The sequence below is a fragment of the Taudactylus pleione genome, unplaced genomic scaffold (genome assembly GCF_031769625.1).
Source record: "Taudactylus pleione unplaced genomic scaffold, aTauple2 ptg001109l, whole genome shotgun sequence".
Taxonomy (NCBI): domain Eukaryota; kingdom Metazoa; phylum Chordata; class Amphibia; order Anura; family Myobatrachidae; genus Taudactylus; species Taudactylus pleione.
Window position 1 is genome coordinate 134,850 of NW_028285510.1, and position 22,326 is coordinate 157,175.

General features: G+C 45.2%; 1 protein-coding gene across 1 annotated transcript; it reads left to right on the forward strand.

Moving 5' to 3' along the window:
• The first annotated feature begins 6,730 nt into the window (after nt 1–6,730).
• Nucleotides 6,731–10,628, forward strand: LOC148453697 (gamma-crystallin M2-like). The gene is made up of 3 exons (XM_088461839.1): nt 6,731–6,832; nt 9,824–10,066; nt 10,295–10,628. The coding sequence occupies exons 1-3, from the start codon at nt 6,824–6,826 to the stop codon at nt 10,568–10,570; spliced, it is 528 nt and encodes a 175-aa protein (XP_088317965.1). The 5' UTR covers nt 6,731–6,823; the 3' UTR covers nt 10,571–10,628.
• The last annotated feature ends 11,698 nt before the right edge of the window (nt 10,629–22,326 follow it).

The following is a 22,326-nucleotide window of genomic DNA, read 5'->3' on the forward strand; positions in this document are numbered from 1 at the left end:
TAAAGGGCCGGCTGGCTTGACCGTTAAGGGTGCTGTAACCCCCGAAAGTACACTCCAGTCCAAACCAAAAAAAAAATTATTTTCTGTGTTTGTGAATTGTGTGCGCAGTAGCCGCACGTGCATCAACAAAGTAGTGCCAAGCGTGCGCCTGTGTCATAAGTAAAGGGCCGGCTGGCTTGACCGTTAAGGGTGCTGTAACCCCCGAAAGTACACTCCAGTCCAAACCAAAAAAAAAATTATTTTCTGTGTTTGTGAATTGTGTGCGCAGTAGCCGCACGTGCATCAACAAAGTAGTGCCAAGCGTGCGCCTGTGTCATAAGTAAAGGGCCGGCTGGCTTGACCGTTAAGGGTGCTGTAACCCCCGAAAGTACACTCCAGTCCAAACCAAAAAAAAATTATTTTCTGTGTTTGTGAATTGTGTGCGCAGTAGCCGCACGTGCATCAACAAAGTAGTGCCAAGCGTGCGCCTGTGTCATAAGTAAAGGGCCGGCTGGCTTGACCGTTAAAGGGTGCTGTAACCCCCAAAGTACACTCCAGTCCAAACCAAAAAAAAAAATTATTTTCTGTGTTTGTGAATTGTGTGCGCAGTAGCCGCACGTGCATCAACAAAGTAGTGCCAAGCGTGCGCCTGTGTCATAAGTAAAGGGCCGGCTGGCTTGACCGTTAAAGGGTTCTGTAACCCCCAAAGTACACTCCAAACCAAAAAAATATATATTTTCTGTGTTTGTGACTTGTGTGCACTGTGGCTGCACGTGCATCAACAAAGGAGCAGCGCCAAGCGTGCGCCTGTGTCCCATAAGTAAAGAGCCGGCTGGCTCATTTCTTAAAGGGTGGTGTAACCCACAAAGTGCACTACTCTCCAGCAAAAATAAAAAAATATTTTCTGTGTTTGTGTGCGCTTTAGCCGCACGTATATATATCAATATAACATAAATGGAGGACCAAACTTTCTCTGATAAAAATAAAATAGGGAAAGATCAAGAACCACTTCCTCCTAGTGCTGTTGCTGCTGCTGGGAGTTGTTCATCATCCCAGAGAGGAAGTAGGGAACATCACTACTTTTACTAAACAATTGACCCTCCAACAGTCCCTAGCGATGAGGATGAAGTACGACGACAGCAGTCATCCTGAAGCAAAACGTATAACTGAGGCCTTGACTGCTATGTTGGTGTTAGACGTGCGTCCGGTATCCGACATTAGTGCAGTGGGATTTAGACAATTGATGGAGGTAGTGTGTCCTCGGTTCCAAATCCCGTCTAGATTCCACCTGCATCCTCAAAGCAGCAGCGACAAGCGTGCGTCTGTCTGTTAAAGGGTGGTGACACCCTCAAAGTGTGCTACACAAACAATTAAAATATTGTTCTTTTTTTTCTGTCTTTGTGAAATGTGTGGGCTGTAGCCGCACCTGCATCCTTAAAGCAGCAGCGACAAGCGTGCGTCTGTCTGTTAAAGGGTGGTGACACCCTCAAAGTGTGCTACACAAACAATTAAAATATTGTTCTTTTTTTTTCTGTCTTTGTGAATTGTGTGGGCTGTAGCCGCACTTGCATCCTCAAAGCAGCAGCGACAAGCGTGCGTCTGTCTGTTAAAGGGTGTTGTAACTCTCAAAGTGCTCCAAAAAATCAAAAAAAATTTTTTAATGTGTTTGTGACTTGTGTGCGATGTAGCCACACTTGCATCCTCAAAGCAGCAGCGACAAGCGTGCGTCTGTCTGTTAAAGGGTGGTGACACCCTCAAAGTGTGCTACACAAACAATAAAAATATTCTTTTTTCTGTCTTTGTGAATTGTGTGGGCTGTAGCCGCACCTGCATCCTTAAAGCAGCAGCGACAAGCGTGCGTCTGTCTGTTAAAGGGTGGTGACACCCTCACAGTGTGCTACACAAACAATTAAAATATTGTTCTTTTTTTTTCGGTCTTTGTGAAATGTGTGGGCTGTAGCCGCACCTGCATCCTTAAAGCAGCAGCGACAAGCGTGCGTCTGTCTGTTAAAGGGTGGTGACACCCTCAAAGTGTGCTACACAAACAATTAAAATATTGTTCTTTTTTTTTCTGTCTTTGTGAATTGTGTGGGCTGTAGCCGCACTTGCATCCTCAAAGCAGCAGCGACAAGCGTGCGTCTGTCTGTTAAAGGGTGTTGTAACTCTCAAAGTGCTCCAAAAATCAAAAAAATTTTTTTAATGTGTTTGTGACTTGTATGCGATGTAGCCACACTTGCATCCTCAAAGCAGCAGCGACAAGCGTGCGTCTGTCTGTTAAAGGGTGGTGACACCCTCAAAGTGTGCTCCACAAACAATAAAAATATTCTTTTTTTTTTTCTGTCTTTGTGAATTGTGTGGGCTGTAGCCGCACTTGAATCCTCAAAGCAGCAGCGACAAGCGTGCGTCTGTCTGTTAAAGGATTACATCGGTGACAGCATCCAAGTAGGCATGTCAGACAGTCCGTACCTGTACTGGCAGGAAAAAGAAGCAATTTGGAGGTCCCTGTACAAACTGGCTCTATTTTACCTGAGTTGCCCCCCCTCCAGTGTGTACTCCGAAAGAGTGTTTAGTGCAGCCGGGAACCTTGTTAGCTAAAGGCGTAGGAGGTTGCTTCCACAAAATGTAGAGAAGATGATGTTCATAAAATGAATGATCAACTCTTCCAGGGAGACCAGCCTCCAGAACGTACAGAGGGACCTGTGGTTCCAGCAGGGACGAATTAATACTCTGTGAGGATGAGGATGTACATAACACTGAAGAGGGTGAGGAATCTGTGGATGAGGAGGATGAGGACGACTTCTTGCCTCCGTAGAGCCAGTTTGTGCAGGGACAGATTAATTGCCAGCTTGTTTTGTGGGGGCCCAAACGAACCAATCATTTCAGCCACAGTTGTGTGGCAGACCCTGGCGCTGAAATGATTGGTTTGTTAAAGTGTGCATGTCCTGTTTATACAACATAAGGGTGGGTGGGAGGGCCCAAGGACAATTCCATCTTGCACCTCTTTTTTTTCTTTGCATTATGTACAGTTTGGGGCCTAGTTTTTCAATGCCATCCTTTCTGCCACTGCAGTTTCACGCCTAGATGGGTCACGTGTTTGTGCCGCCCACTCGTGTCGCTTAGCATAGTCATCCAGCTACCTCGGTGCAACCTTTTGGACATAAAAACACTATTGTGAGGTGTGAGGTATTCAGAATAGACTGGAAATGAGTGGAAATTAAGGTTATTGAGGTTAATAATAGCATAGGAGCAGAAAAACCTACAAATTCTGTGATTTTAGCTGTTTTTATGCTTTTTTTCAAAAAAATACAGATCCAAAACACAAAACCCAGAACCCAAAACACGGAAGGGTGGTTTTGGCAAAACCAATCCAGATCCAAAACACGAAGAAAGATCCAGATCCAAAACCAAAACACAAAACACGAAAAGTGGCCGGTGCACACCCCTAGTGTATGTATGTATGTACAGTATTCCAGCATGTGAATGTATTGCAGCATGTGTATGTATGTATGTACAGTATTCCAGCATGTGTATGTACATTTCAACAATCACCATCGACAGCACGCCCCCGTTTGGTGCGAGACCCATAACGACAGCTACCATGTCGTTATTCGGGTCTCGCGCATGTGCATGACGGAGGCGCCTTCGTCGTGCGCATGCGCATTTGGGAAACATCGACCCGCTTGCGAGCGCTCATCGCTCACGAGCGGGTCTGAATGAGACCCACTATTCCAGCATGTGTATGTATTGCAGCATGTGTATGTGTGTATGTACACTATTCCAGCTTGTGTATGTATTGCAGTATGTGTATGTATGTATGTACAGTATTCCAGCATGTGTATGTATTGCAGCATGTGTATGTATGTATGTACAGTATTCCAGCATGTGTATGTATTGCAGCATGTGTATGTATGAATGTACAGTATTCCAGTATGTGTATGTATTGCAGCATGTGTATGTATGTATGTACAGTATTCCAGCATGTGTATGTATTGCAGCATTTGTATGTATGTATGTACAGTATTCCAGCATGTGTATGTATTGCAGCATATGTATGTAAGTATGTACAGTATTCCAGCATGTGTATGTATTGCAGCATGTGTATGTATGTATGTACAGTATTCCAGCATGTGTATGTATTGCAGCATGTGTATGTATGTATGTACAGTATTCCAGCATGTGTATGTATTGCAGCATGTGTATGTATGTATGTACAGTATTCCAGCATGTGTATGTATTGCAGCATGTGTATGTATGTATGTACAGTATTCCAGCATGTGTATGTATTGCAGCATGTGTATGTATGTATGTACAGTATTCCAGCATGTGTATGTATTGCAGCATGTGTATGTATATTTCAACAATCACCATCGACAGTACGCCCCCGTTGGTGCAAGACCCATAACGACGGCTACCCCGTCGTTATTCGGGTCTCGCGCATGTGCAAGACGGAGGCGCCTTCGTCGTGCGCATGCGCATTTGGGAAACATCGACCCGCTTGCGAGTGCTCATCGCTCACGAGCAGGTCTGAATGAGATCCACTATTCCAGCATGTGTATGTATTGCAGCATGTGTATGTATGTATGTACAGTATTCCAGCATGTGTATGTATGTATGTACAGTATTCCAGCATGTGTATGTATTGCAGCATGTGTATGTATTGCAGTATGTGTATGTATGTATGTATGTATGTATGTAGTGTATGTATGTATGTACAGTATTCCAGCATGTGTATGTATTGCAGCATGTGTATGTATGTATGTACAGTATTCCAGCATGTGTATGTATTGCAGCATGTGTATGTATGTATGTACAGTATTCCAGCATGTGTATGTATTGCAGCATGTGTATGTATGTATGTACAGTATTCCAGCATGTGTATGTATATTTCAACATGTGTATGGGAATCGGTACGTAATGCCGCCAGATGTTTTGCCGGCAGACTAAATACCGACGCTGGAAGCATGAACTGTTAGGTTCCTGACTGGGGCTTTTAAGTGCCCTAACCCTACCCTCTCCCCCCCTAACTCTAATCCTCCCTTAGTGGTGCCTAACCCTAACCTCCCCCTGGTGGTGCCTAACCCTAACCTCCCCCCGGTGATTCCTAACCCTAATTCCTCCTTCCTGCACCCTAAACCTAACCCTCCTGGGGTGTGCCTATCCCTAACCTCCGTCCAGTGGCACCTATCCCTAACCCCCTTCCCCTAGCCTAGCCCTAACCCTCCCCGGGGGGTGCCTAACTCTGAGTCCCCCCCTGGAGGTGCCTAAAACTAACCCTTCCCCCCATGGCTAACAGATAACAGTCCCCGCTTACCTTCGTTCAGGATGCCGGGCGGCGGGGATTTTGGTGTCTGGCTGAAGATAGGTATCAGTATCTAGACTATTATCTTTAGTACAGAGGGCTTAATTTATCCTGGTTGCGAACGCTGAGCGCTCGCAACCGGGTCGATGTTTGCCCACTGGGCATGCGCTCGATGGAGCCGGCTCCGTCGTGCGCATGCACGAAACCTGGTACGCTCCGGGTGCTCCGTCGCTCCGGGTCTCGCACCAAGGGGGGCGAGCTGTTGATGGTGATTGACAGTTCGCCCCATTTGGTAGGCGGGCAGGGGGGGAACGCCTGCCATTTGGGGGCGGCCCCCACTGACATCACCAGTGATGTCAGTGGGAGAGCTTCCGGCTCTATTAAAGCCAGAAGCTCTCTGGGGCTTGCGGCCATGAGACCCTACCACAAGGGTCTCGTTGCAAGCCCGATGGTCGCGATGGTCTTGACCATCGCGACCATCAACCTGGCCGCTTGCAATAGCTGTGGGTGGTCACCCACAGCAATGCGAGCGGCCAGGGGCCGAACAAAAAAAAACAAAACGCCCTGATTCAGAGCGAGCACTCGTTCAGAGCATCTGTCTTGACATACCCAATGGTGCGTTTTTAGGCTTCACCATCAGTCATACCGTTGAAATTTGCACCAGCCATATGGCATGTGCAGCTTCTCCATCTCAGTACGGCCTCCTATGTGAGTGGCTTAACATCTCAGTACCCAACCACTATCAGTGACATGCCCACGACACTCCCATAACACGCCCCTAAGGTGGACCATCTCCGTGCCTGCATTAAGCCACCTCCCTGTCTCCGCCCAGGAACGCCCAACATATTTTCAATACATTTCTGAGACCATGCATCTCCCATGGGCCTCAATCTCAACTCCCACTCTGTGCGCAGAGGGTCTGGCACAGTCACAGTGCGACATAGATGCATGCACAGTAGATAAACATCTCTGTATAAGCAATGGGGACCAATGTATTAATGATGGATATAATTGAATTGGGGAGAGGGTGGTCCAAAATGTCTTGCACAGGGTGTTAGTAGACCTAGGGCTGGCCCTGAGGGCCAGATTAAGTTTTGTGGGGGTCCTAAGGTAACTAGTTTGTGGGGGGCCGCTGTATTTTATCGGTTGTGGGGGGCTGCTACCGATAAAATTGTCAACCAGCCCGGCTGCCGTGCTGTAAATCTGGCCCTGGTTAAGGTTCATATACGGTGTGATTATAGGTGAACCGTACACTATTCATGTTCAGTCTCTGCTAAACTTTTGGCTCATTCCACAACTAGCAGTCACGTGAGGCATCGGACATTAGTCATCAGCAATGCCAGGAATTTGAGGACAAAAGCCCCGTGCCGTGCTGTACAAAGAGAGGACTATCAGGATAAAGGGCTTCAGTCAACTGGACAATACTTTTTCCAGAAGCAGAGAAAAATCTTTTGTCTTCCATTTGCTGATGAAGCGATGGAGGACAGTATATAACGACCACTACCTCTCCTATTGTACATCGCTGAGCCTGTCATATCAGCCACAATGGGAAAGGTAAGTACGAATGCAATCTACAGGCAGTTATGATTTACAGACTTGTGGGAACATTTATAGGAAATAAACAATTTTCATTGAATGGTGATGCTTCACGCTAATGTTTTCAATAATAAGTGTAAATCTTCAGAAAGCAGAACCGTAAGACACAAAATGTGCAGTCTGATAAGAGAAAGCCTCTCCAACTCCCTGTACAAGCTCACACTCGCCTTACGCTGTAGGTCACCTTATCACGTTACAGTTATCCCAGGGCTCGCTCACATCAGGATTCAGTATCCAGTATGGTCATTTTCTGTAATAGCTCTGACAGTTATACGCTCTGCTAAACAAAGATTATTTTATGTCTGATATATGTTCAATTCTTATTTTGATGTACAGTAGGTCAGTATTCAGTGATCTGTCAAAAGTCAGGACGTTTACAGTGACATTTGATCAGGTATATTTAAGGTATAATGTGAAACATTAGATTTAGACCTTATACTTGAAAATAGAGAAGAATCTAATTGTATTTGTAGATAAAAAACATAGAAACCTACCTCTTGCTGGTGGACTGTTGATGCAGTCTATATTCTGGATCTATCTAGTACTGTATATATATATATATATATATATATATATATATACACCTTCACCCAGGTGCCCTGCACAGTACAGTAACTCCATCCCACGGTGGCACTCGGTATAATGGACACTTCACAGAACACCGGTGTAACCGACGTTCCCATGCTTTACTGCATTTTCCTCATCGTACAAATATAAATTTTATCTTGGTTTTTGTCTTCCTTGTTGTTGAGTTTTTTGCCAGTAAGAATGAATTTATACCCCTCTTAAATTCAATTGTGATATACTTTATTGTTAATTTGTAACTATTTATTTTATCAATGGAGAAAAGTTTCCAGACCAGTAACCTTTTTCACTGTATATTATTGTGCATTTTGTGCCTTAAAAGAACAACAAATATAAAATACAGCTTGCCTCATATACAAACGAGATACTAATAAAATAATGGGTTGGGCACGAGATGCCAGCGCTCCTGGCGGTCAGAATCCTGATGCCGGCAACCAGACAGGGTTAGGAAACTGACACCTGTAGGTAAGAATCTTAACCCTACCCATAAACCTAATCCACCATGTCTGCTGCCTAAACCTAACCCACTCCCCGCAGCTTAAACCTAGCCTTACCGCAGCAGCTTAAAGCTAACCCTCCCCCAGCAGCTTAAATATAACTCTCCCCCTGCAGCTTAAACCTAACCGTCCCCCCCACTGCCTAAACCTAACCCTCCCCCCACTGCCTAAACGTAACCCTATCTCCCCACTGCCTAAACCTAACCCTCCCCCCTACTGCCTAAACCTAACCCTCCCCCCTACTGCCTAAACCTAACCCTCCCCCCACTGCCTAAACCTAGCCCTATCTCCCCACTGCCTAAACCTAACCCTGCCCCCCACTGCCTAAACCTAACCCTCCCCCCACTGCCTAAACCTAACCCTCCCCCCCACTGCCTAAACATAACCCTCCCCCCACTGCCTAAACCTAACCCTCCCCCCACTGCCTAAACCTAACCCTATCTCCCCACTGCCTAAACCTAACCCTCCCCCCCACTGCCTAAACCTAACCCTCCCCCCACTGCCTAAACCTAACCCTACCTCCCCACAGCCTAAACCTAACCCTCCCCCCCTCTGCCTAAACCTAAACCTATCTCCCCACTGCCTAAACCTAACCCTGCCCCCAATGCCTAAACCTAATCCTATCTCCCACTGCCTAAACCTAACCCTCCCCCCACTGCCTAAACCTAACCCTATCTCCCACTGCCTAAACCTAACCCTATCTCCCACTGCCTAAACCTAACCCTCCCCCCCACTGCCTAAACCTAACCCTATCTCCCCATTGCCTAAACATAACCCTCCCCCCCACTACCTAAACATAACCCTCCCCCCCACTGCCTAAACCTAACCCTCCCCCCCACTACCTAAACCTAACCCTCCCCCCACTGCCTAAACCTAACCCTACCCCCCCACTGCCTAAACCTAACCCTCCCCCCACTGCCTAAATCTAACCCTCCCCCCACTGCCTAAACCTAACCCTACCTCCCCACTGCCTAAACCTAACCCTCCCCCCACTGCCTAAATCTAACCCTCCCCCCACTGCCTAAACCTAACCCTCCCGCCCACTGCCTAAACCTAACCCTCCCCCCACTGCCTAAACCTAACCCTATCTCCCCACTGCCTAAATCTAACCCTCCCCCCACTGCCTAAACCTAACCCTCCCCCCACTGCCTAAACCTAACCCTATCTCCCCACTGCCTAAATCTAACCCTCCCCCCACTGCCTAAACCTAACCCTTCCCCCTCTGCCTAAACCTAACCCTATCTCCCCACTGCCTAAACCTAACCCTGCCCCCCACTGCCTAAACCTAAACCTCCCCCCACTGCCTAAACCTAACCCTGCCCCCCACTGCCTAAACCTAAACCTCCCCCCCCGTGCAACCTAAACGCTAACCCTTCCCCTAGTGTCTAACCCTAACCCCAATGTTAACCATCGGGATGCTGCCATTGCAGGGATACTGACTGGTGTTGGGTTTCCGGTGCCAGTATTCTGAGCATCAGCATCCCAACAGCCGGCATATGAACTACATCCCAAAATAGTAACTAGGTAAAGACAATTTTACTGTTGCAGAATGAAGTGACTACATATGTTAATAATTGTTCAGAACAGCTAAACTACCTGCAGCCGCTGCTCCACAACTGTATTGTAATAAATTATGATAAGAGCAATAGCAAATATATAAATTGCACCTACTGTATGTCCTCTATCTCAAAAAACAATATAGTCATTTTGAATTTCAGTAACTGTCTCCATATATATACAGTACATATATAAATATATATCTATATAGCTATCTATATATATATATATATATATATATATATATACATTAAATATAATTATATATAAATTAGAAGCTGAATAAAGTTATTTTGCTACTTATCTACAGATCACATTCTACGAGGACAAGAATTTCAAGGGCCGCTCCTATGAGTGCAGCAGTGACAACAACGACCTGCACTCTCATTTCACCCGCTGCAACTCCATCAAAGTTGACAATGGCACTTGGATGATTTACGAGCAAACCAACAACAAAGGCCATCAGTATTTTCTTAAAAAAGGAGAATACCCAGACTACCAGCACTGGATGGGATTCAATGACACAATCAGTTCCTGCCACATGATTCCTCAGGTCCGTACCAAAAATATTTCCCACAAAAACTGTGTACCAAAAAGGAATACAGTTAATCAAAACTAACTTATTAGAATTGAATAGTACTTGATATTATTGTTATTATCCATCTATTTCATATTATTGACACTACTTTTAATGTTTGTTTTAAGATAAATAATTAGCTCACTAATACATAGATCTCCGTAAGTAATATTGACATTTGTAACAAGTTTTTACACCCTACAGTATACTGGATCTTTTGTGATCAGACTGTATGAAAAAGAAGACTTCAGGGGACAAATGGTAGAGTTCACGGAAGACTGCCCACACGTCTACAAAGATTTCAACTACCAGGACATCCACTCCTGCAATGTGATGGAAGGTCACTGGATCTTCTATGAGGAACCTAGCTACAGAGGGCGCCAATACTACCTGAGACCTGGAGAGTATCGGAGGTTCAGTGATTGGGGCGCATCAAATCCAAGAGTTGGCTCCATTAGAAGAGTTAAAGATTTTTATTAAACATTTGAACAATCTGTATTTTATTCCAAAAACCTGATAAAATACAGACAGATATGAACTTTCTCCAAATGGTTTTCATTTCTAGAAAAAAATTACTTACATAATATTTTGTGCACTATTACTAGTTTGAGAGGTAGGAATTTTGTCTTCTGTTCAATAAACACTTCCACATTACATACTTTACATATGGTACGCACTTCAGTATGTCATGTGCAAGCAAATCTACAAAACCTTGGCACTTAGCACTAATAAAGTTATCTACATATGAATTGTACCCTAGAATAGTCCACAAATCCCAGTTTCCAATATATAGGGAAATGAACTATGGTAGAGTTGTGTATTACATAGCAGATAATGCTCCAGCAATTGTGCTGATGTCAGTGGAGGGAATTAGGTTTTAGTGAGCAATTCACGTACGGTTAAATATAGATTTATAAATACATGTAATATGATATACAAGCACAGATGTGAAGATAATTGTGTCCTTCAAGTTGCATTTTATCTGTTATCATAAGACCAGCAAGATCAATAAGGGGGTGTATATGTCCTTGTACCATATGTATCATTATTATTGCTGCAGATGGCTATTCTTCTACATCTTGTTCATGACCTCACTTATGTACTAACAATAGGCCTGCACGTGCAATTGTAATTTCACAGAACTGTAATTAGGGACTGTCTGCTTATTTATTTGGACAGCACATTGCAAATGTGGTATAACACAGGGTGATCTGCAAACCTGGTTAGATACAGGGGTGATCAGCACAATGATAAGCGGATATATGAGCCCAAACTGTAGAAATGATTATTTTACATACAGTAGCTTTTCAATCGCACACAACTGCTTCTTCCAATAACTTCAACTAAATCCCTTACATTACATAGGCACAAACAAGCTACAAAGATGTAAGTATGTGCTGGTCTGCAAAACAAAACCAGGGGTCAGTGCCTAAAAAAAGAATACAAAAAAGTACAAACATTACAACAAAGGTATGGAACAGCCTTTTGACAATATAACAGTAGTAAGATGCATGAGGACACATACATTGATGCACAGTGGGTATGACACAATCAATGACGACAATAAAGCCATCATCTTTACGATGGACAATAAAAGCAAAAACACCTGACTCACTAATAAATAGGAGGGACATGTTATAATTTGGGACAAGGAGTTTTATGGAAGTGACAAAATTTTCCCAATAATCCTACCGGACACTAGTTGGATTACAGAAAGAAGTTCATCTGGAGGGAACAGTTTCCATGGATTTGGTGACCTGCTGTATAATTTAAGTCCTTGTGTAACAGGGCAATTGTGTGGTCTACAGCAGGGGTGGAGGTTTTTTCTGCCGGGGGCATTTTGATATATATAATATTATTCACGGGGCCGGGCAGGCAGACGATGTGTCACACGGGGGCAAGGCCAAAATCTCCCGTGATTACAGCAATTCCCAGAGCATCCTGAGGATGCTCCAGGGAGCTGTAAGGGCAGCGGTGTGACCATCTGAAGTGTCATAAGGATGCTCCAGGCGGCACTGCTGCATAGATTCTGGCTGCAGGGTGCCATTCTAGGCGCAGTTAGACAGATGAGGCTAACAGAAAACAGCTCAGAGGGCCAGACTAAATTATTCCAGAAGCCTTATATGGCCCCCGGGCCTGAGGTTCCCCATCCCTGGTCTACAGGGATGCTGAGGCCCATACTTTCAGGTAAGATCAAGTATACATTATGTTAGTGAACTTGGGGCCTGATTCAGAGCCGGACGCTCTGACAGAGCGCTCGCTCTGAATCAGGGCCGGCCCTCTGGTTTTTTTGAGCGGCCTCCTGGCCGCTCGCATAGCTGTGGGTGACCACCCACAGCTATAGCGAGCGGCCATGATGATGGTCGCGATGGTCAAGACCATCGCGACCATGGGCTTGCGACGAGACCCTTGTGGTAGGGTCTCGTTGCAGCAAGCCCAGGAGTGCTTTCGGCTCAAACAGAGCTGAAAGCACTCCCACATCACTTGTGATGTCAGCGAGGCCGGCCCCAGACGGTAGGCGTTCCCATGGGAACGCCTCCATCTGGCCAGCCACACCCCGGCCCGCCCACCAAAGGGGGCATGCTGTCACTCAACATCGACAGCACGCCCCCTTTGGTATGAGACCCGAAACAACGGCTTGTGAGTTCAGCCATATTTGGACTGAAATGAATAGAAGTGCCCATGAAGCAGCATGTTTAGCAGAAGCACTGCACGGATCAGTGTGATCTGAGCAGGCTTCTGTGTGTTACAGTGTAAAGAAAGGGTTAAAATAAATGTGTCTGATAAATAAAAAAAAAAACAGCGTGAACCCCCAAAGTATAACCAGCCCTGGATCTCTGAGACTCTACTAGGACAGGTAAATCTTGGGGAACTCTGATGTGGGGTTCCCCCTATTTTTCTATAACCAGCACCAGGTTGAACCAATGTAATAAAAGTGTTTAAACATTCAGTGAGTGTACTGTAATTTTTTTTTTAAATGTATTCATAGTGGGGGTACAGGAGCCAGCCGTCTGCTGTCACTTGTGGTTCTACAAATGCCATAAGGCTGGCTGGCTGGGAATTGTAGTCCCACTGTGAAGAACAATATTATTACTATATTTAGCCCATTACCACTGCACCCACCACCACATGGGGTGCAGGGGAGAGCCCTGGGCTTTCGGCCCAGCACTGGTTAATCCTAAAAAGGGGGGACCTAGGTGTCTCCCTGCTATAGTGTAAGTCCACTGGATGGTACAGCCCAGTGCTGGTTATAGGAAAATAGGGTGAGTCCCACATGAGTTTTTCCGGTCCCAGAATGGGTTCAGAAGTACAGGACTGGTCATGTTTGGGAAAAAGACTCCACAACATTTTTTACACTTTAGCCCCTTATTTACTGTAAAGCGCACAGAAGCACTGCACAGATCACACTGATCTGGGCAGCGCTTCTGCTGAACATGTTGCTAAGGAGGGGGTCTGTTTAAAATTTCTATTTTGTCCTGAGTTTGCTCCATTTACCATCGTGATAGCAAACATGATTCTTGGTAAATCCCTGTGTGCCTTTCTGTCTATGTAAAGTACTTGCATGTTAGTTTGATGCTGTATTCACTTCTATGTGTGTGTTTGGCCATGTTTTGCAGATAGAATGGTGTTTTTAGTCCCGTATTTGCATTTAGTAAATCTCTGTGTCTGAAAATTTAGGGGAAACTCTCACGGGAATGCAGTCTCGGGCATAAATTTATCTCAAGTGGGTTAACCCGCGACTAATTGCCGGCAGGAATCCCCGCATCGTAGGGAAAGGCTATTCAATTAGATATCATTTTTCCTGTGCCGAGCAATCGTGATTCAGGAGCGGAAACCCACTGATTCCGCGTAAACTGGAGAATCAATGAGTTGTTTCCCCGTACGTGAACCCAATTTTTGAAGCTTTAATAGAGGTGAAGTGTACCCTATTTTTCTTTCAATTTTGCCACTTATACTCACTGTAGATGCAACAAAACACCTCTTAAAATGTACTAGAGATACTCGGCTGCGACTTTGCCCGCACAGGAAATAGTTTTAAAAATGTAATGAACAAAGGCCCTCATTCAGAGCCGTACGCTCTGAGCAGAGCGCACGCTCTGAATGAGGGCCGCCCTCCATGAAAATGGAGCATCCTCCTGGACGCTCGTATAGCTGTGGGTCACCACCCACAGCCTATACGAGCGTGCATTGTGATGGCCGCGATGGTCGTGACCATCGCGACCATCGAAACTGCGAGCCGGAGCCTGCGGTTGAGGTTTTCAACCGCAAGCTCCGGAGGGATTTTGGCTCTATCAGAGCCAAAATCACTCCCACTGACATCACTAGTGATGTCAGTGGGCCGGCTTCTGATGGGAGGCGTTCCCGTGGGAACGCACCCATCAGGGAGGCACGCCCCCGGCACGCCCACCAAAGGGGGCGTGCTGTCAATCCACATCGACAGCACGCCCCCTTTGATCAGACACAACGAGCGAAGGACTTTCCTTCGCTCGTCGCGTCTGGCGCATTCGCACGACGGAGCTCCCTCCGTCGTGCGCATGCTCAGTGCATAACATCGACCCACTTGCGAGCGGACAGCCGCTCGCGAGTGGGTCTGAATCAGGCACAAAGTCACAAATGAAGCACAACAGAACTTGGCTTGAGAATAAGCAGCGGCATTGTAGCATACAGAGTCAGACGCAGTCGCACACAGTTGTACAAATGTTGCACCACAGATTGAGCAGTGTAATCTAGCAATGTAGTTTTGTCTCCCCAGTTGTGTCATTAATTCGAATAGGATGCACATTTGTAGTGAGAAAGACGTTTTGCGAGGTCGAGTTTCCCAGTGCACAAAGAGGGGCTATTTACTGCGACTTGATCATCAGGTCACATCTGTATATATGGATGCTAAATGTAATTTGCTAATCAGTACAGTGTTTACTTGCACTATTAATTACGCAATGGGAAGTGCGCTCTAAAATTGACAATGTACTATTACCACTCATTCACCAAATGGAAAGGCTGTGTAGTGCAAAATGTGTCTGTCATTTTTTGTCAAAAACTATTCTCACTTGAGAGCATTAAACTGTACGATCCCAGATGTTCATTCATTTTTTACCTTGGAAAAATGACCACAAATCTTTTTTTTCTGATTAATTAAATCAAATCAAATTAAATCACTGGGGCACAGTCAGGCCCTAAAATGAGCCTAAAGACAGACAAGTATTTTGCAGTGGGGAAGTCACATTAAGCAGTAGGATTCATAGACCCTTACTGTATAGGCTAGCCTTGTTCTGAGTATTAAACAATGGTAGCATCAGTACTGCACTTATACGTAATGATGATGTGTGCGCGCTGCACCTATATACGTACATTTGTTTTGAGCATTCATTCATTAAAGTTTAGCATGAAGTCTATCAGTCCTTCTTCTTATTGGTCCCAGAAAATGATGGCATCTTGGTCTTCACACCTACAGGAATGACGTATCTCGCAGTTTGATAGTTTCATGGTCACTTTTAGCACGTCCATGCAGTTCAGAGAAATGTTTGCCCCTGACACTATGGATTCCTAGTTGGGAGAGATTTTACAGTACATCCCTGGACTCATGCAGTAGTTATATTTATAATGGGTGCAAGTGGGCATTGCACCCAGGAGCCTGGGACCAGAGGGGCCCTGCACAGCACACCCTGCACCCAAAGTATACTTGCCTCACTCAGGAAAGTGGATCCACTTGCTCCAGAAAGAGAGTATATTCTCCTCTGTGGCGCCATATTCCCTGTGACATCTTAGGGAAGATGGCGCTGCGCAAAAGAGAAAGCAAAGACTTTGGCACTGTCCCGAAGATGTTACTGGTATGATGGCGCCGCGAAGGAGAATGGTCCTGTGCTACGAAGCAAGGTAATGCCGACCGTACACGGTGCAATTTTCTGACAATTTCCCTTGAAATTCTACCCTTGAAATTCTCCATGCGATGTGGTCAAATGGTGTACGATTGATCGTACGATACGATGCATACATGTGTATCGGGATCGTAAACATACAGAAACAACACACGATGTGCACGATTGATCATTACGATTGATCAAAATCGTCTACAACATGCAAAAAATCGCACCATGTATGGGCCGCTTAAGATGCAGGGCAGGGAGGGGGTGCTGGTGAAAGGCGAAGACTGATGCACATGGACCCCTTTGGGCATTATTACACCCCTGGCTAGACTCCATGTAGTGCAGAGGTAATGCCTTGTGATGACATTGATCAACAGGTAAACATTTAAGTGAAGCAAGTCACAGAAAAAACTCTTTCACCATGCTGCTGTACAGGAGCTTGCCAGGGTGGTGAAACAGCAAGAGAGCATCTGAAACTAAGCCAATCAGAGATAGCAACATGCCCTGTTGCTTAGAAGCAGCCTAGTGAGGGGAGGGAGTCTGGGACTGAGCAGGGTCACTTCTAAGGCAGACAGAGAGTGAGAGAAAGCCTCCAATGAACCCATAAAGATGCCCTGATGCAGACACAGTAGTCAGGAAGGAGCACCACAATCAAATTGTAAAAACACTACCATCGGAACAAAAAATCGATGGTTATTAATCATCGGATTCTGTTGTCCATACCTATGCTAAACATGCAGGCAGACTCCGGCCACCACTCCTCTACCGTAAAGTGCTCATCCACATGCCCTCGGTGAACAATAGGCACATCCCATGTAAGTCAGTGTTGTTCGTGGACAGGGGCACAATGGCGAGAAAGCTTAAAGGAAGCCCAGGAAAAACAGGGTATAATGTGCAAAGAAGACATTACTCATCGACATGTTCAGCAGCTGGGGTCTGAGGCTGCAGAAAAATCCACAGGAGCCCCAGCCCTGTGGACATGATGCTGATAATGCCTTTGATAACAGCAATACAAATCTCTCATCCATGATCCTCCAGCGCTTCCCAACACATCCCAGTGGCCGGGCCGTAGTCAGCTGCAGGGCTGCAGCAGTAGGTTGTGGTAACGCTGGTGAGATGCAAGGGGCAGGAGTGAAAAGCAGTGGCTTCTGGTGTGATGTAGGAGACTGTGGTAAGAAGCAGGGGCCTGTGGTGAAATATAGGAGGCTGTTGTGAGATGCAGAGGTCAGGAGTAAGAAGCAGGAGGCTTCTGTGAGATGCAGGGGGCAGGAGTAAGAAGCAGGAGGCTGCTGTGAGATGCAGGGGGCAGGAGTAAGAAGCAGGAGGCTGTTGTGAGATGCAGGGGGCAGGAGTAAGAAGCAGGAGGCTGTTGTGAGATGCAGGGGGCAGGAGTAAGAAGCAGGAGGCTGTTGTGAGATGCAGGGGGCAGGAGTAAGAAGCAGGAGGCTGCTGTGAGATGCAGGGGGCGGGAGTAAGAAGCAGGAGGCTGCTGTGAGATGCAGGGGGTAGGAGTAAGAAGCAGGAGGCTGTTGTGAGGTGCAGGGGGCAGGAGTAAGAAGCAGGAGGCTGTTGTGAGATGCAGGGGGCAGGAGTAAGAAGCAGGAGGCTGTTGTGAGATGCAGGGGGCAGGAGTAAGAAGCAGGGGGCTGTGGATCCATGACTTAGGTTGTTATGAGATGCAAGGGGCTGCGGCAAGATGAAATTGCTCCTGTGTGATCCCGGGGAGGGTTGCTAGTGTATCTAGATAGATAGATAGATAGATAGATAGATAGATAGATAGATAGATAGATAGATAGATAGAGAGATAGATAGAAAGCACTAATCCACGGCACTCACCATTCCTAGATTTGGGGTGCAACATGGTATGTGACCACATTGTTTAAATAGAAATCACAGGGGCTCTGCACTCACCATAATAACTAATAATAATAATAACATAATAAACAGTGGGGTTTTCCTAGGTGCTTTGCAACAGGTGTGCTTGGTAACTGCAAAGTTGCTGTGAGCTTTAAACCTTGATAGCATACCATGAGTTTAACACTAATGTGATGGCTATGTCCATGTTATAATTCTGAGCAATAGAGTAGGGACTTGCAGTAAAGTGGGGTCCCGTGACATATTAAATAACATAATAAACAGTGGGGTTTTAATTGCATTGATCAATTCATGAACTAAAACCCCACTGTTTATTATGTTATTATTAGTTATTATGGTGAGTGCAGAGCCCCTGTGATTTATATATATATATATATATATATATATATATATATATATATATATATATATATACATATATATATAGCATAATGAAGTTTCTTTAATTTTAAAATATAAAAATATAGGCATCCCTTTCATTAAGATAAAACTTTACTTGTCTCTCTTACTACATTAAAATGCAATAACACATTGATAGCACATATCATATTATATATACTGTTCTGATTTTACACATACTCTAGTCTTATTGTATGTAGTTGTGATCAGCATTACATGACCCCACTAGCCTCTCTATATGCAGAGCCGGACAATGGCACTAAATACACAAGACTCACAGCATTGACACACCAATGACACACCAATGATGCACCAATGACACACCAATGGACATACCAATGACACAACAATGGACATACCAATGACACACCAATGGAAAAACCAATGGACATACCAATGGACATACCAATGACACACCAATGACGCACCAATGATGCACCAATGACACACCAATGGAAAAACCAATGGACATACCAATGGACATACCAATGACGCACCAATGACACAACAATTACACACCAATGGACATACCAATGGACATACCAATGACGCACCAATAACGCACCAATGACACACCAATGGACATACCAATGGACATACCAATGACACATCAATGGACATACTACAGCATATCACAAAATGTGACACAATAAAGTTGGGGCATGGCTGGAGACTTGTATTGGGATCTCAACCTCTCCCCCCTGGACTGAGGTGAATGTAGGGTCCAGGGGGGGGGAATTTATCAAAGCCTTGGAGAGAGATATAGAGGAGAAAGATAAAGCACTAACCGATCAGCTCCTGTCATTTTTCAAACACTGTAAAATAAGAGTTAGAAGCTCATTGGTTAGTGCTTCATCTCTCTCCACTTTATTTTTCTCCATGCTTTGATAAATATGCCCTAATGAGTTGGACCCTGGGAGTGATAAAATACTGTATTAACTAAAATTCACTCTACTGACCAAATGTAATTGCCCGGAGGTTGGGGGTTTGCCAAGGTTTTGGTGATTTTACTGAGGTTTTGGGAGTTTGCTGTTGAATAAGTACTAGGTACATGAATACACGCACCAGCATAATGAATTATAACTTTGCGAGAAGAATTATACTGTATGAGATAAAGGCATGAAGATGGGGCATTGCAGTTTTGTTTTTGTGAAAGGCTCTCTAATTGTATACTTATGAATGCATTATGCCCCTTCCTATTGTACTTTTACAGAAAATCTTTTAAACACAAATTTGGGTCAAAGTAATAAAACATCTAAATAAATCACAAAGTAACAAATAAAACAGATGTTTAACAGTCCTAATGTTTGTCACTCTAATAAGGGCATGCATGAAATTATACTGAGCAATATATTAGAAATCAGAGAGGTGGTCTCAACTGTTTCCATTATGTGAATTGTCAAATGAATCTGCACACTCTCCTCCCCATGCTCTGCTGATTGGCCAGAGTGTGTCTTGGAGCAGGGGAAGAGCAGGAAAACACATTCCCCTCCCCTCACTCTGCTGATTGGCCAGAGCACATCATGAAGCAAGAGAGAGATCAAGACAGGAGAGATACTCTGCTCCCCAAGCTCTGCTGATTGGCCAGAGTGTGTCTTGGAGCAGGGGGGAGAGCGGAAAGGCACACTCTCTTCACTTTGCTCTGCTGATTGGTCATTGGGCCTGATTCAAAGCCACTCGCTCTGAATCAGGGCCAGGCTTTTTTTTTTTGGATCGGCCTCTTGGCCACTTGCATAGCTGTGGGTGACCACCCACAGCTATTGCGAGTGGCCATGATGATGGTCGCGATGGTCAAGACAATCATGACCATCGGGCTTGCGACGAGACCCTTGTGGTAGGGTCTCGTGGCCACAAGTCCCAGAGAGATTCCGGCTCTAACAGAGCCGGAATCTCTCCACTGACATCACTCGTGATGTCAGTGGGGCCGCCCCCAAACAGCAGGCATTCTCATGAGAACGCCTCCGTTTGGGCAGCCACCCCCCCGGCCTGCCCAACAAAGGGGGCGAGCTGTCACTCAACATCGACAGCTTGCCCCCTTTGGTGCGAGACCCAGAGCGACGGATTGCCCATGACTAGCCGGGTCTCGCGCATGCGCACCATGGAGCCGGCTCCGTCGTGCGCATGCACTGTGGGCCACCATCGACCCGGTTGCGAGCACTCAGTGCTTGCGACCGGGTCTGAACCAGGCCCATAGTGCATTATGATAGTTCTTACATTCCCAATGTACATTACAGTTTTGCTCTAGTTTCTTTGTGTCTGTTTATGGGTTCATGGAGAATGACATATTAACAGCTGCACATAAGAAACATTCAGTGACAAGAAAGAGCCTTAATACATACACACCTCAGGGTTTCATGAAGCTGCTGAAGGTATCATTAAAGCATCACTGATGACATTGTATTCCTTGTGCATACAATACAATATTAAACCTTTTTGGGTTTCCCATTTTCCACATGGTCTACTGTGAGATACCAAAATGTCTTATACAAATTATTATAAGTATATTATGTATGGCATCAAATGTGTGCATTGCCTATAGGACAGAGTCCAGCACTGGTATTCTTGGGTACTAAAAAGTGGCTCCAACAAACAATCCATGATGCTATCGCTGTCTTGAAAATACAATGCATCCAGAAAGTATTCACAGCGCGTCACTTTTTCCACATTTTGTTATGTTACAGCCTTATTCCAAAATGGAATAAATTCATTTTTCTCCTCAAAATTCTGCACACAATACCCCATAGTGACAATGTGTAAAAAGTTATTTAAAAAATTTTTGCAAATTTAAAAAAAAAAGAAATCACATGTACATAAGTAGTCAAAGCCGTTGCTCAATACTTTGTTGATGCGGCAATTTCAGCCTCAAGTCTTTTTGAATATGATACCACAAGCTTGGCACACATATCTTTGGGCAGTTTCGCCTCTTTGCAGCACCTCTCAAGCTCCATTAGGTTGGATGGGAAGCGTCGGTGCACAGCCATTTTCAGATCTCTCCAGAGATGTTCAATCGATTTTCAAGTCTGGGCTCTGGCTGGGCCACTCAAGGACATTCACTGAGTTGTCCTGAAGCCACTCCTTTGATATCTTGGCTGTGTGCTTAGGGTCGTTGTCCTGCTGAAAGATTAACCGTCACCCCAGTCTGAGGTCAAGAGCGCTCTGGAGCAGGTTTTCATCCAGGATGTCTCTGTACATTGCTGTATTCATCTTTCCCTCTATCCTGACTAGTATCCCAGTACCTGCCGCTGAAAAACATACCCACAGAATTATGCTGCCACCACCATGCTTCACTGTAGGGATAGTATTGGCCTGGTGATGACGGTGCCTGGTTTCCTCCAAACATAATGCCTGGCATTGATGCCAAAGAGTTCAATCTTTGTCTCTCATGGTCTGAGAGTCCTTCAGGTGCATTTTGGCAAACTTCAGGCGGGCTGCCATGTGCTTTTTACTAAGGAGTGGCTTCCGTCTGGCCACTCTACCATACAGGTCTGATTGGTGGATTGCTGCAGAGATGGTTGTCCTTCTGAAAGGTTCTCCTCTCTACACAGAGGAATGCTGTAGCTCTGACAGAGTGACCATCAGGTTCTTGGTCACCTCCCTTAGGGCCCTTCTCCCCCAGATCGCTCATTTTATACGGACAGCCAACTCTAGGAAGAGTCCTGGTGGTTCCGAACTTCTTTCATTTATGGATGATGGAGGCCACTATGCTCATTGGGACCTTCAAAGCAGCAGGTATTTTTCTGTACCCTTCCCCAGATTTGTGAATCGAGACATTCCTGTCTCGGAGGTCTACAGACAATTCCTTGGACTTCATGCTTGGTTTGTGCTCTGACATGCACTGTCAAGTGTGGGATCTTATATAGACAGGAGTATGCCTTTCAAAATCATGTCCAATCAACTGAATTTACCACATGTGGAGTCCAATTAAGCTGTAGGAACATCTCAAGGATGATCAGTGGAAACAGGATGCACCTGAGCTAAATTTTGAGTTTCATGGCAAAGGCTGTGAAATTTTCAAAAATCTCAAAAAAACTTTTTACATGTTGACATTATGGGGTACTGTGTGTAGAATTTTGAGGACAAATATGAATTTATTCCATT